Source organism: Haliotis rubra, unplaced genomic scaffold (genome assembly GCF_003918875.1).
Source record: "Haliotis rubra isolate DU_JTF1 unplaced genomic scaffold, ASM391887v1 Scf108, whole genome shotgun sequence".
NCBI lineage: Eukaryota > Metazoa > Mollusca > Gastropoda > Lepetellida > Haliotidae > Haliotis > Haliotis rubra.
Genome location: NW_025764981.1, coordinates 1,999,933 through 2,015,624, shown reverse-complemented (window position 1 = coordinate 2,015,624; position 15,692 = coordinate 1,999,933). Strand labels below are relative to the sequence as shown.

At 40.1% G+C, this 15,692-nt stretch overlaps 1 protein-coding gene across 6 annotated transcripts in view; it reads right to left on the bottom strand.

The window, feature by feature from the left end:
* The window catches only part of LOC124281342 (transmembrane ascorbate-dependent reductase CYB561-like), a 47,539-nt gene that overhangs the window by 6,569 nt on the left and 25,278 nt on the right, over positions 1-15,692 (bottom strand). For 5 of the 6 annotated variants that reach the window (XM_046717415.1, XM_046717401.1, XM_046717386.1 and 2 more), the window contains 2 exons: positions 4,189-4,421; positions 1,172-1,380 (listed from right to left, as the gene is read on the bottom strand). In XM_046717415.1, the coding sequence (XP_046573371.1) occupies positions 1,172-1,380; positions 4,189-4,414 (435 nt within the window). In that variant the 5' untranslated portion in view covers positions 4,415-4,421. Of the gene's footprint in view, positions 1-1,171; positions 1,381-4,188; positions 4,422-13,869; positions 13,966-15,692 lie in introns of those variants that run through there. The other variant, XM_046717379.1, reaches the window with a different exon arrangement.

Sequence of the window (15,692 nt, the reverse complement as noted above, 5' to 3'; positions counted from 1 at the left end):
CCGGTGTAGACATGACAAGCACCTGCTATAGGGGACCTATTATTCCTGGTGTAGGCATGACAAGCATCTGCTATAGGAGACCTATTATTCCTGGTGTAGACATGACAAGCACCTGCTATAGGGGACCTATTCTTCCCAGTGTAGACATGACAAGCACCTGCTATAGGGGACCTATTCTTCCTGTAGACATGACAAGCACCTGCTAAGGGGACCTATTCTTCCCAGTGTAGACATGACAAGCACCTGCTATAGGGGACCTATTCTACCAGTTGAGGGAAGACAAGCACCTGCTATAGGGGACCTATTCTTCCCGGTGTAGACATGACAAGCACCTGCTATAGGGGACCTATTCTACCAGTTGAGGGAAGACAAGAACCTGCTATAGGGGACCTATTATTCCTGGTGTAGACATGACAAGCACCTGCTATAGGGGACCTATTATTCCTGGTGTAGGCATGACAAGCACCTGCTATAGGGGACCTATTCTACCAGTTGAGGGAGGACAAGAACCTGCTATAGGGGACCTATTCTTCCCGGTGTAGACATGACAAGCACCTGCTAAGGGGACCTATTCTTCCCAGTGTAGACATGACAAGCACCTGCTATAGGGGACCTATTCTACCAGTTGAGGGAAGATAAGAACCTGCTATAGGGGACCTATTCTACCAGTTGAGGGAAGACAAGAACCTGCTATAGGGGACCTATTCTACCAGTTAAGGGAAGACAAGAACCTGCTATAGGGGACCTATTCTTCGTAGTGTAGACATGACAAGCACCTGCTAAGGGGGCCTATTCTTCCCGGTGTAGACATGACAAGCACCTGCTATAGGGGACCTATTCTACCAGTTGAGGGAAGACAAGAACCTGCTATAGGGGACCTCCTGGTGTAGACATGACAAGCACCTGCTATAGGGGACCTATTATTCCTGGTGTAGACATGACAAGCACCTGCTATAGGGGACCTATTCTTCCCGATGTAGACATGACAAGCACCTACTATAGGGGACCTATTCTACCAGTTGAGGGTAGACAAGAACCTGCTATAGGGGACCTATTGTGACTGTTGAGGGAAGACAAGCACCATCCCTAGGGGACCTATTCTGCCTGTTGAAGACATCACAAGCACCTGCCATAGGGTACCTATTCTACCCCATGTAGGTGTGGCACTCACCTGAAGCCCGAACATGACAACGGTGATGATTCCGAGCCAGCTGTGGAGGGAGTACAGGTTGGGGATGGGATCTGCTGGCAAGTTGTGGGAGTCAAATACTGCCTTCAGTCCAACAGCAGCGAAGATGAGGGCTCCAGCCTGCATGCAGGCGTGGACGATCTTGATGATCAGTTTGTTGTCATTCCGGAACACACGGTAGGCCAGGATGGCTAGGAACAGAGCAGGCATTCAAGTCAATGTATTTTGACAGCTTTTAAAGATCGGGCAGAACAGCCCAACAACAGATTTCCAAATTATCCCATTACATTTCTTCTTCTTGTCTCTTTTTGGGGAAAATGTATTTAATTAATGAAAATATATGTTTTTGTCTATGTATCCGAAATTTAATTAATTTTCTTCAAATTTCATAGAATTTCTAGTGCAATCATATTGGCATAGTTTGAGGCTAAACTTCGTAGCGACTAGATAAAGTCATAGAGGTTTGCATGTCTGAGTCAAGATGTAAAAAGGTGCAAATTTGACGTGTGTCAGCTGCAGACAGCATAAATAAGTTGTTGTGCAGTGGAATTAACATGTGCAGAGTTTGGCTAAATTTATCTGAAAACTAATCGACTAAAATTGAAACACTTACCTTTGGCCTAAACAAGGAACTAAATGTGATAACTATTACAAATGAGAAAACTATGGATGATTTATAAGCAACTAAACGTTATAATCTTAACGTGATTCTGTGTGAAGAAACCAGGGACTTTACTGACTGACTGAGTTTAGTTTTACGCCGCTTTTAGCAATATTCCAGCAATATCACGGCGGGGGACACCAGAAATGGGCTTAACACATTGTGCCCATGTGGGGAATCGAACCCGGGTATTCGGCGTGATGAGCCAACGCTTTAACCACTAGGCTACCCCACTGCCCCACCAGGGACTTTAAATGCTACAGCATTCTAATTCAAAGCAGTATCCTAGTCTAATGGACTGGTCCATCATTTTCCACTGACTTAAATACTTCAAACCTACCTCGCATTTCACGTACACTCACAACCATCCCCTGGTGTATTGACACGACAAGACTAGTAGTAGGGCTGCGACGGGTCCAAATTTTCTACCCGGGTACCCCACCCCTATTACCCTACTCTACCCGGATACCCGTTATGTTAATTCCTGACATCAAATTTGTAAGAAATGGCAATATATTCTTCAGCTTGGAGGCTAAATTTCGAGTTTGGCAATATCTTAACTATGTATAATATTCAAAAGAAGTGAATGTAATTATGTCTAAATCTTCAAAGACAATACAACCTTTTAATCATGAAAGAATAACTTATTACATTGTTTAATCTATTAGTCACATGATCATAATGGGTCCAGGTACTGAGACGGGTACCCGGGTCCAACTCATTACCCACCTGTCCGGGGTATCCGGGTTACCAGTCCCAGCCCTAACTAGTATGCATTGGGTACATTTTGGTGAAGAGTTATGAGGCAAAACCAAAATGTCTCCACAACATTAACTGTATTATATTATTTAGCATATGACTGACAAGTAAATGCTTAAACCACCATTGTATCCCAATTGCGCAGATCGATGCTAATATGCCGTTAGTCACTGGATTGTCTGGCTCAGACTCAGTTATTTACAGATAGCCATCATATAGCTGAAATATTGCTGAGTGCAGCGTTAACAACAAACAAACAAATCCCCCCTGAACTTACCATCACCAAACAAACAAATCCCCCCTGAACTTACCATCACCAAACAAACAAATCCCCCCTGAACTTACCATCACCAAACAAACAAATCCCCCCTGAACTTACCATCACCAAACAAACAAATCCCCCCTGAACTTACCATCACCAAACAAACAAATCCCCTGAACTTACCATCACCAAACAAACAAATCCCCTGAACTTACCATCACCAAACAAACAAATCCCCCTGAACTTACCATCACCAAACAAACAAATCCCCTGAACTTACCATCACCAAACAAACAAATCCCCTGAACTTACCATCACCAAACAAACAAATCCCCTGAACTTACCATCACCAAACAAACAAATCCCCTGAACTTACCATCACCAAACAAACCATCCCCCTGAACTTACCATCACCAAACAAACAAATCCCCCTGAACTTACCATCACCAAACAAACAAATCCCCCTGAACTTACCATCACCAAACAAACAAATCCCCCTGAACTTACCATCACCAAACAAACAAATCCCTCCTGAACTTACCATCACCAAACAAACAAATCCCCCTGAACTTACCATCACCAAACAAACAAATCCCCACTGAACTTACCATCACCAAACAAACAAATCCCCACTGAACTTACCATCACCAAACAAACAAATCCCCCTGAACTTACCATCACCAAACAAACAAATCCCCCCTGAACTTACCATCACCAAACAAACAAATCCCCTGAACTTACCATCACCAAACAAACAAATCCCCTGAACTTACCATCACCAAACAAACAAATCCCCACAAACTTACCTGAACTCCCACTACTTACCATCACCAAACAAACAAATCCCCTGAACTTACCATCACCAAACAAACAAATCCCCTGAACTTACCATCACCAAACAAACAAATCCCCCTGAACTTACCATCACCAAACAAACAAATCCTCCCCTGAACTTACCATCACCAAACAAACAAATCCCCTGAACTTACCATCACCAAACAAACAAATCCCTGAACTTACCATCACCAAACAAACAAATCCCTGAACTTACCATCACCAAACAAACAAATCCTCCTGAACTTACCATCACCAAACAAACAAACTCCCCTGAACTTACCATCACCAAACAAACAAATCCCCCTGAACTTACTATCACCAAACAAACAAATCCCCCTGAACTTACCATCACCAAACAAACAAATCCCCTGAACTTACCATCACCAAACAAACAAATCCCCCCTGAACTTACCATCACCAAACAAACAAATCCCCCCTGAACTTACCATCACCAAACAAACAAATCCCCCCTGAACTTACCATCGCCAAACAGGAACACCATGCCAATGATCATGAACAAAGGATGGTAGTTGAACTCCAGGCCTGGGTTGCTCTGCCAGGCAAAACCACCCCGGAAATGTCCCATCCACACTGCAACCATGACGACTGCCGCCAGTCCAAACACCTGGACGAGGAGCACGAGCCACGTGAACGTCTTCATCGAGAAAGAAGTAGCACTGGACGATCCTCCATCAAAGTTTTCCATGTCTTGACTGCAAAGAGTTAGCAAAGAGTTTAAAGAATATTCTACCATACCATTGTGGAGACACCAGAATCTACACAGAATGTACCTTCACTGGCATCAAACCCAGACTGATTTGCCAGAGAAGTGGCTGGGCTGACCATTGTGCTAAGACTGACTGACTGAGTTTGGTTTTACGGCGCTTTTAAGATTCCAGAATCCTAGTAGACACCAGACAAGCTTCAGACATTGTACCCACTAGTCAGTTAGTCCAAGACTAGTGGATAGAAGGACTAGTTCTTACCCCATTGTGCTACCAACCTAGTAGAATGACAAGTTATTAATAGTCAGTTAGTCCAAGACTACTGGACAGAAGGACTAGTTCTTACCCCAAACCAACTATTAAACAAGTTATTAATAAAACACTACTGGCATTAAGCTAAAAAGGAAGTGTGAACTAGTACATTGTGACCAATGAAGTCTGACTTTGATATTAACATGATTACAAATTGGGCAGGCCAGGCCAGGCTATGTTTTTATACATTATGTTAACCAGGCTTATACATTTGTTTAAGATTCGAAAACAATGATTTCTAGGATTTCTGTCACAGAGTGATAAACTAACTACAATGATATAATACTGGTTGGTTCTAACCATTTTTAGGCAGTGTATGCTAAATGATGAGCTTATGCATTATTCATCTTCTACAATTTTTGAAGGACAACATGTACATAAATTAGTTCCTCTAAGAAATTATTCTGTTATATAATTGTCCATTCTCTTCCCACAGAGGTTACTCCTGTCATATCTTCCTATGTAACCTCTGTTCTAATACGGCCCTTTCATGGTGTGAGCGTTCAAGACTCGTGATTGGAGGCAATCAGATTTAGTTGTGCAATCAGCGACGTTGTTTCAAAAGTGATCATTCGCAAGGCCTCGGTAATTTCTGTATACTTCGAGATAACTTAACCTCTTCCCCTGCGCGATGCGCAAACATTTCTTCTAGACAGAACTCAGTCATGTTATGGCGGATCAGTGGCGTCTCCATCGCCCTCGTTGACAACGGACAAGCTAGCGATTAAACGTCTTGTGTGTAACATCAACACAAGTCCCCGGGAGATTGGGGATATTTGTGGCCTCACATTTGCTTGTGTTAGTCAAGTTGAATCTAAGTCGATGTAACACGTGTTCTGATTGGATAGAAAGAAGGGAGATAATTCGTGTTGCGATCTTTTGCCGCTAGGGGATTTTACAAGAACCGGGAAATATGGCCGTATTAGAACAGAGGTTACGTAGGAAGATATGACAGGAGTAACCTCTGTGGGAAGAGAATGATAATTGTCCTGTTATAAGAAAATGCTCTGCTATATAAATGTCCTGTTACGAAATTATTCTGTTGTATAATTGTCCTGATATAAGAAAATATTTTGTTACATAACTGTCCTGTTATGTAAGAAATTGTTGTTATATAATTGTCCTGATATAACATAAGAACTTGATGGTACATAATTGTTCTGTTATATAATTGTTGGTATATAATTGTCCTGTTATCATGGTTATCTTGGTTATAGTAAATTGTTCTGTTACATAATTGTCCAGTTTTAAGAAAATGTCCAGTTATAATTGTCCTGTTTTAATATAAGACAATGTCCAGTTATACAATTGTTGAGTTGTATTATAAGAAACTGTTTGGTTATATAATTGTCTACTAGGACAGGTTGATAAGCTGGGAGGGCATGGTTTGTGTGTGACAATGCAGGATATACATGACATATCTTGTGTTACTAATGCTATAAAGCAATACGATAAACTTGACAATAGGATCTGATAAATATGCTAATGAGGTCGGCGAGTCTGTCACACAGACCCTGAAACAAACATACCACTAGAGCCCAAGCATGTCTAGAGTAGTGGCAAGTCTAGATTAACACAGTTTCTGAGGTGAGGTGAGGTGAATTGGGTTTAACGTCGTGCTTGAGAATATTCATGTGTATGTGCAGCTGCTTGTACTAGCCCAGACTGAAGCTGGTTTTATAGTGCTAGCCCACTGAGATACCATGCCGCAGTGAAGCATGAATACCCCACTCAGACACATTATACTGACTCCGAGCCGACCAGTCCTTGTTGTACCCATTAATGCCGAGCACCAGACAGGGACCAACAAGTACCATATTTTAACGTCTTTTGGTATGACGCGGTCAGGGATCGAACCCGTGACCTTCCACTCTCCGGGCGGATGCTCTAACCACTACACCACGGAGGCGGTCCACAGTGAAGAAAGTTTCTGGGCTCCTTTTTATTGTGTTTCATGAATATAATTTAGGAACTGTTTTTTCTGTAAAATAAGTTCATTTCAGCGACTAGATTTTAGTCTAGAAGTTGCCCACACAATGTCTTCTGAACACTACTGATCGTGTGTGACCATGTGTGACCATGTCTTGGTGGTGGTCTTACGCATAGACCCCAGATCATAAATCAGTTGAAGTTAAGCAACGCTGGTCATGGACAGTCCTTGAACAGGCCTACCAAAGAAAACTTTCCCCCTGTGCATAAAAACACAAAAAAAGCCCACATTAATCGTGGAAATAGCAACATGAACATAATACCTCGCTACTGAAACAGTAAAAATGTTAGGCCTGTTGAATGGACACTGTTTTTGGCAGTTTGATTCCTGAAAGTTTCTCAGACTTCTGTCCTGCCCATAAATGAAGCACACGTGACGTTGTGATCTCGCTTTAGGCAAATAAGCTTGTTCCAAACTGCATGTGTTCACCAGCTGTGAATGGGTACCCGGTGGGATAAGTCATATGACTACTAGCCTCATTGTGCCTCACAAGCAGTTTGGATTAACCGGAGTAATAATGTCTCACCAACTTGACCATGCACAAATGCTGTTTTTGTGTTCACTTTGTACAGATTTATTTTACTGACTTTCACTGCTTTATTTAAGCTATTTGAGTGGTTTGCACACTCAGCTTAAACATAATTAAAACAAATTATAACCGGTTTATGCTTGTCAGATTATGTTTCACTGATGTTAAAAATCCAGTCGAGAGGCAGGCGCCATTTTGTTTGCATGTCATATAGTCGGCAGCGATCTTTAACATAAATTAAAATAATATTAAATTTAACATAGCAGTAAGATAAATACGTTGTATGCTTCTCCCTCTGCTAATACGGTCTGATGTACACCTCTTTGTAGCTGTGTCATCCCTCGCCTACCGGCTCGGGTGACACTGCTACAAAGAGGCATACATCAGACCGTATTACCCTCGAGAGAAGCATAAAATTTATAATATCATATGATTTTTCTGTACTCCAGGTGTTATTTGCACAGGTAGTAACTAGCTCCTGGCAATAAAATTTTAGCTGTCATATAACATCTAAGCAGCATGGAAGAATAACACGTCACTGTCAGTTTCCTTTCGTATGTTTAGCTTTTTAGTAGCTTGGGGACAAATGTCAAGATATTCCCTGACAGCAAACTTGACAGGTAAAACACATAGTACTTGAAACATCCAGTTATATCACTTACAAAAGAATAACAACCTTGTCATTGCTGTATAGAGCTACCTCATGTAATAAAATTCATCAAAAGAAATTTGTCAACCTATTATGTAAAATAAGGAAGAGTAACAATATATGGATGAACAACATGTTATTAGCATCTCACATATTGTCATCCTTCCTTACTGCTCAAACTTTCAAATGCCTCTCAAAGAAGCTAATTATGTAAATGTTTGTCAGATTCAGATGAGATGCAAATTTATTCGCCAAGGTGTCTTCAATGATAGGTGTCAGATGGCGTATCAAAGGTTTATACAGGTCCCATATCAGATCACTTGTGTAACAGCATTAATCACAACTGGCAGGACCTTATGTATTATCCATCTCAACAGAGTTGTTTTCAGGGGGAAATGTTTGCATTATACTCTTCTAGTGAGTGAATGAGTGAATTTAGTTTTACGCCACTTTTAGCAATATTCCAGCAATATCACAGTGCGGAACACCAGAAAAAAAGCTTCACAAATTCAGGGATTGGGATAGAGAACTTTCACAATGGGTCAATTTCAGGATTATTAGCCATTTTCTGAATTTAGAATGGGCCACTGCCATTGTATCAATAGTAAACTTCAAAATTCCAATGGGCCATTTTTTATTCTAATGTGCAAAATGGTCCCTGCCCCTGCCATGGCCCCTGACTTTCCCAATCCCTGCAAATTGTACCCAAGTGAGGAATGGAACCCGGGTGTTCACCCACTAGGCTACCCCCCAGCCCCACTATACACAAGACAATAGGGTCCTTCTGAGCTCACTTTAAGTGTTTAGATCTTGCACTGGGTTAACCTGAAACCGCAAAATGCAACTTCATATTTACACCAACTTGCATCCAGTACATAGAGAATACTACACGAGGTCTCATTACATATGAATTATACGAAACGAGTGTCCTTCCTATGGTATCTGACCGAGCGAAAGCGCAGGTCAGATGCTATAGGAAGGTCACAGTTCAGATAATTCGTGATGTTATGAGACCGAAAGTGTGGTATTTTATTTATTACCCACGTCTTACATGCATTTAAATTGACAAAATAAGCGTATTTTGTTATGTTTTTGGTTTCAAACCGAAACCGGTTTCATAAAGAGCCTCAGGTTGTGGAAGAGTTTTGTACTGTAGTACAATATTTGCATGACGTCACACAAATGACGTCACTGCCATGGTAACCGACGTCACGATGCATGTCAGTTGTCATCGCCTCCTACAGCCTCCTACAGTAAACTACTCCGTTGCACCTCGTTTCTTGGTTTCCAGTTGCTTCATTCGGCTAACATCACTGGTGGAAACATTGCGTTTATGTTTTTCGACGGATATAATGTCTCGGCTCGACTCACAATTAAACAGCGAGACGGCAACGTTCTCAATGTTTACATTCCCACAATGCATTTAAGTTGTAGAATGAATGAATTCACGTGTTTGTTATGAATGAAAAAATAGTTATGTCAGAATGTGACCTAATTGAGAGGTCATCGGTTATCCAATCAAATCGTTAGAATTTCAGGTCAAGTCGTTACAACACAGGTCAACGCGATACGACACTCGTGTGACGTACGAGATTAATATGCAACTACCCATACGTTGACCACGTGGGTAATAAATATTAATATCTTGCTGCTCAAAGAAGTGAGTGAGTGAGTTTAGTTTTACACTGAATTTAGCAATATTCCAGCCATATCACGGCGAGGGACACCAAAAATGGGCTTCACACATAGAACACATGTGGGGAATAGAAGCCGTGTCTTCCACGTGACCTCTTTAACCACTGGGCTACCCCACCGCCCCTGCTCAAACAACACAGACTTCAGATGGAAAACAGACTGATGAGGAACTGGCTTGGACAGTGATTGAATAACTGTGTTCAGGTCATGAAACTTTATAATAAGATAAAATGATCTTATCAGACCCAGAACAATTTTGCAAAAATAATGTTCTAAATCATCAATACCAAAACTAAAAAAATAATCATATAACATTATTTTTGACTGGTGCAATAAAGTTATTACCAATGGTTGCACCAGGTGCAAGTAGGTTTCAGTTCCTTAACCCATTCAACACCGCACTATTGTTATTGAAAACAATGATTCTCGGACACATGCTTCGGTAGCGGGTCCACAATAACATTGTCAAAGAGCAAAGTAACGATGTTTCGAGGAATTCATTAAATAAATTGAATAAACTAATGAATAAAATCAACAACATTCATAAAAGTTGTCAAACGTACATATAAAATTACTATTTCCATCTTTTTGTGCGATCATGTAATGTAAGTCAAGTCACTGACAAGTGACATCTCGGCTCTCACCGCCTCAATCTTCACGCTTGGACACGATGTTTAATGCGAAAATACATACATGAAGCATTTTTGTCACAGGTCATAACCTAGCACAATACGTCCAATAAGTTCCATAATTTACGTATAGGTAGCGATTTCTTGCTTAATATGTTCAGAATAGCATTATTTTACCCAAAACTTTTGTTTTTTCGTTTACGAGGACGGTATCCATTGCCGTAATATGATTGACTGCCTTAGGTCACGTGTCTGATTTTGACCAATCACGCCCCTTATATATAGCAGACTGTGGCGAAAAAGCGTCATTAGAAACCAATCTTTATCCAATAAAATCACTTCTTACAACTGTGAAAATACTCTTGGCAAGGGTACAGTGATATTGTAGATGTTCAGAGCTTTCGAACGATGCCCGACATCAAACGATTTGCCTCGCATGTTATTCATACAAAGCTTCGAAAACGGAGGTATTTTCCATTGTTATGTCTTGTTACCGAGCAGAAAGCCACAGATATCGGGAAATAGGTGACCATACATATTATTTAAGAAATCTTTTTATAATAATTTTCTGATTACGTAAAAATGAAAATATAAAAGAAAAAGGCACAGGCATGTTATGACATGTCACAAATGGAAAAAAATCGCCATAGTTTTTGCTTCTTTCGTGGTTTATCTGGACGTTATAAATGTAAGCTTGCATTTTCACTCAAAAATAAATTTATTTAAGTTGTAGTTGTATTATTTGAATAATATTATAAAAATAAACTTCATATTTATCAACAGTAGGATTAGATCTTTTAAATGGTGTATGGGATGTAGTAGCAATAACGTTTTACAAGCTTATAATTTCCTTCATAAACATAGGCTTCATCTATGACCTCAGAGTCTCTGGGAACTCGGTGTCATCATAGCAGTAAATGCCTCTGGTTGACTGGTGTTGAAAGAGTTAAATAGAGCCCTGTACTTGAAGCACCCCTTTATGGAGCTACTTCATACACTGGGTAATAGAAAACAAATTCATCATCTTTTATGTAAAACTCTCTGATGGGATGTTGATTTAGTCAGTTTCGTGTCTTCTATTGACAGGAGCCAGATGGTGCTCAACAGGTTCACACAGGTTATAAAATTACAAACCAGGGCCCCGTTCCTCAAAGCGATCGTAGCGCTACGACAGTCGTAAGTCTATGTTAAAGTATGGGAGTTACGATCACCTTAGCGCTACGATCGCTTTGAGGAACGGGGCCCTGATCGCATATGCTTCTGAATTAGTAAAAACTTAGAGATGTTGTTTTGTAAATGAAAACTGAAGCAATTCATTTTGCTCTGTATGATAAAATGATAGCTAATTAAAATGTTCACAAGCAGTTTCTGAACATAAGTGAACACAATAACATTTTATACATTAAACACTTTCAGTTCAAAATGACATGATCATGATAAGAGATTATTATCCTTAAGTGGTTTCCTGTACGACAAAATAATATTTTGCTTGCCAGAAAGGCTAACCTAAACATTTTCATTCCTAATATATGCTATTTATGACACTGAACAAAATGGTAACAATTTGTACACAATATATAAGCACTTTACCAATAAATGCATTCGATGTTCTGTATGGACCTCAATTGAAGGTATGCAAATAAGCAATTTCGATATAATTATGTTAATTATGATCATGATAACTCACAGCAACCTTTGATGTTATGAAAGCTGTAAATGTGTGGACTGACACAAGGACAAAGGACATAAGGATAATGGCAGCACATCATACGCGAATGTTTTGACTGTTAGTGCTTCAAACATTGATAAAGAGGTTCTCCACATTTACAAAACATTATTTTTACAAAGTCAACAAGATTCTAGGTAGAATGTGTGAGGCCTATTTGTGGTGTCCATCGCTGTGATAGTGCTGGAATATTGTTAAAACCATACACGCTCGGCTTGACTCAGCTCAACTCAGCCTGGCTAGACCCGGCTAGGCTAGGCTTGCTTGCTCAATCCCTCACTCACTCCCTTAGGAACCGTTCATAATTTATGGCTAGGGGGGTGATGATGATTTTAAGAGGGGTCACCAATTTTGTTCTGGGGAGCTCTGGGGGTCACCAATTTTGTACACACGCATTACTAGGGGGTCAGCAATTTTGTACATAAAAATATGTTTAAAATTATGCTTAGAAATTATGGGAAGGGGAGGGGGGTCATTGATTTTGTACATGCTATGGAAGGGGGGTCACTTATTTTGTACATAAATTTTAGGGGGGGGTCATTCATATTGTACATGCTTCTCCCAAAAATCATCACCACCCCCTAGCCATAAATTATGACCGGTCCCTTACTCACTCACCTCACCCACTTACCCATAACTCAATCACTCACTCATCCATTCACCCACCCACTCAAAGTTAAATGACAACACTGAGGGCTTACATTCATGAGAACCCTCTATGATGTGTATATTTCAAGCAAAAACTGTGGTGCATTGGATAGTCAATGGATTAGTGAGGGTCAGGTAGGGTTTAAAGCTGCTTTGAACAGTATCTCACTTATAACGCTGCGATGCAAGCCTTGATGGATAAAGCTGCAGCGAAACCCATAAACACAAGTTTGGTGCTGACAAACCTGGATTCAAACTCGAGATCTGATAGATGGTAAGCTGATGTAAGGACATTAGTGGAAAGCAAAGGACCTGCATATTTCAACAACTAGTAAAGTGTGTGCTGCAGCATGTTCAGACTGTCTTCTATATCCCCAGAACTAGCATTTCAGAAAACCTACACTAACTCCTGGATTCCGTGGTTCTCGCTATTTAGAGTTACCTGCCCTTGAATTCAATTTGCTAGCATGAATGGCCACATCAGTAAGGTCCAACTTACCAATCAGAATGTGATTTACCATACAGAACGTCAGTGCAAAACAATACCCAGACTTGACATCTTCAGAAACAAATTCCGGTTGGTGTAAAAGGGAAAAATAGCTGTGAAAATTATAATAATGGATCACTGAAACTCTGTGATGACTCACTAGCCATGAATTGGGCTGGCAATATTACAGCATGGCAGCCAGTCTCATGGATTATAATCAAGTTTGTGACAAAATCAATATTGACACTTAAATAAAGCCGCAAAAATCTGTTTGCTGGAAAGGATGTCTTAATGTCCATTAAAACTGGTGGTGGCCTAGGTTCCTTGGTAATTTGAGTTACCTCCCTTTCCCTTATGTCGACACATGATTGGTCGAAAAATGCAACTGAAAATCAAGGGCAGGTAAATCATGTTCACAAAAAACGTCAATGGATCAAACTGTTAGTATCAGTTTATAAAAACGCAAAACGAGATGATATAGAGGATGACCAGAAGCCAAAATGTTGAGTCGGCATGTTTAGTTATAAGCAGGTTATACATAACAAAGTGTAACTTCCGGGGTTGTTCCGATACAATTGTAGCACTGTGACTTTGTAACCACCAAGTCAACACTTGCTCAACGATCTCCTTGTTAGGTGTGGTAGTCAATGGTAGTGGCTCAAAGCAACGTGAGATAGTGGCTCAAAGCAACGTGAGGACAGCCAGGTAGTGCATTTGGATATCGTCTGTGTTAATGATGGTTATCACAGGATACAAGATCATACAGTCTACCTTTGGAGAACCCGGGGCGGCTCGTCTTTCTCATAGTATGTTGTGTCGTTTTCGGCCATATTGTCCAGCTGTATATCATGCAGAAATGTGAGTTAAAACAAAGGGGGTTAGAATGTGTCCACACTCCAGAAACAAATGTGTTAAAAGAAAGGTGTTAAATTTGTGTTCATACTAAAATGTGTTAAACCAAAGGTGTTAAAATGTGTCAACATTCCAGAAATAACGGTCATAAAACAAAGGTGTTAAAGAACAAATAAACTTTTTTTTTTTTACTCTTTTAACCATTACATATGAAAGAATTGTGGTTAGTCTTATGCGGAACACCAAATTTATTCTTTAAAAACTTGTGGTTAAGTAGTACCAAGCGATTAAAAGTTGCCAAAAAGGGGCCTCCTTCACTCTCGCCCGCCAACGAAACCACAGACAGGTTACGTAACTCTGTCGCCAGAGCACTGCAGTGACGTCATATGAGGAAGGCTTTTCAGTTAGTTGTATAGAAAGTGTGTAGCAAGCTCGTCATTTTGATGATTTCTCGACATCAACGAAGACATGCCAAATCGTCGCGTTGTCGTCAATTGCTCCTAGAGGTCGGGCGATGGTGTCGCCATGCACAGATTTCCACAGAAGCCTGAAGCGATATCTTACTTGTGTTCAGATCGCTTCACAGAAGTTAAAGAATCAAAACTACATACTAGTCGTAGTAAAATATGTATATGATTGATGACCATAAAGATTTTCCATGACACAACTTGTAACATAACGATTTCTGCCTCAGAAGCGAGGTTGTGGTTGAAGTAACAATAATACTGTAAGTAGTTTTATATTGACACCCACCTCGCTTCCACGAGAAAATTGTTATGTTATAAGCTATGTCATGCAAAATCCTATTGGCCATCAATCAAATACATATTTTACTACCAGTAGAAAGTAGTTTTGATTTTGTAACTTGGTGAAAACAAACCTAAATAGCATTTATACTCAGACTGGCAGATGTTCGCGACAGGGCGCCACCATTTTTGAAAATCATGAAGTCACTGTCTGTTAGAATTAATGAGATTATGGTTTGTTTTCATCAAGTTAGAAAATCAAAACTACTTTCTACTCGTTGTTAAATATGTATTTGAATCATTACCAAAAGCATTTTGCATGACACAACTTATAACATAACGATTTCTTCCACAGAAGCGAGGTGGGGGGGTCGAAGTGACAATACTGCGCGATAAATTTCTTGCTACATTCACGTAGTTAACGTGCACTCACCAGTATGTAGATACTAGTCCATGTACGTCTTTATATTTGGTCTTATAATCCTAATTAGTTTTTGATCATACTTGTATGCATTTTGAAACTAAATAAAAAGCAGACGATAACAGGACTGTAATATCTAGACAGTTTATAGTTTGCCAATGTGAATCATAATTCGCACACACAACCTAGTGTATGTCTCATTACACTTCACGGCGAAAACAACGATCCTGTTGAATGCTACGACAAATTAATAAACACAAAACGCAAATATTAAAATTAAAACAGATTAAATTTATAGGAACAATGTCAGGCTATTACCTTGTTCGAGGAATGTATCCATCAATATCCACAAAAATGAGTGATATGCCATTCATCTGCAGCTGTTCCAAGTAATGTGTCTTTTAACAGTCTAGTATACGAAAAAGTGATATATCGTTTCAGGTATGTCACATTGGTGTATAGTCTCACTGGTCACCCAGGATAGCACACCTGGCAACTGATTGCATAATGTTTGCCATTCTTTAAAAACGGTAATTTAGTTAGCCAATAATGAGCAATCAATCACTGTATTGGCG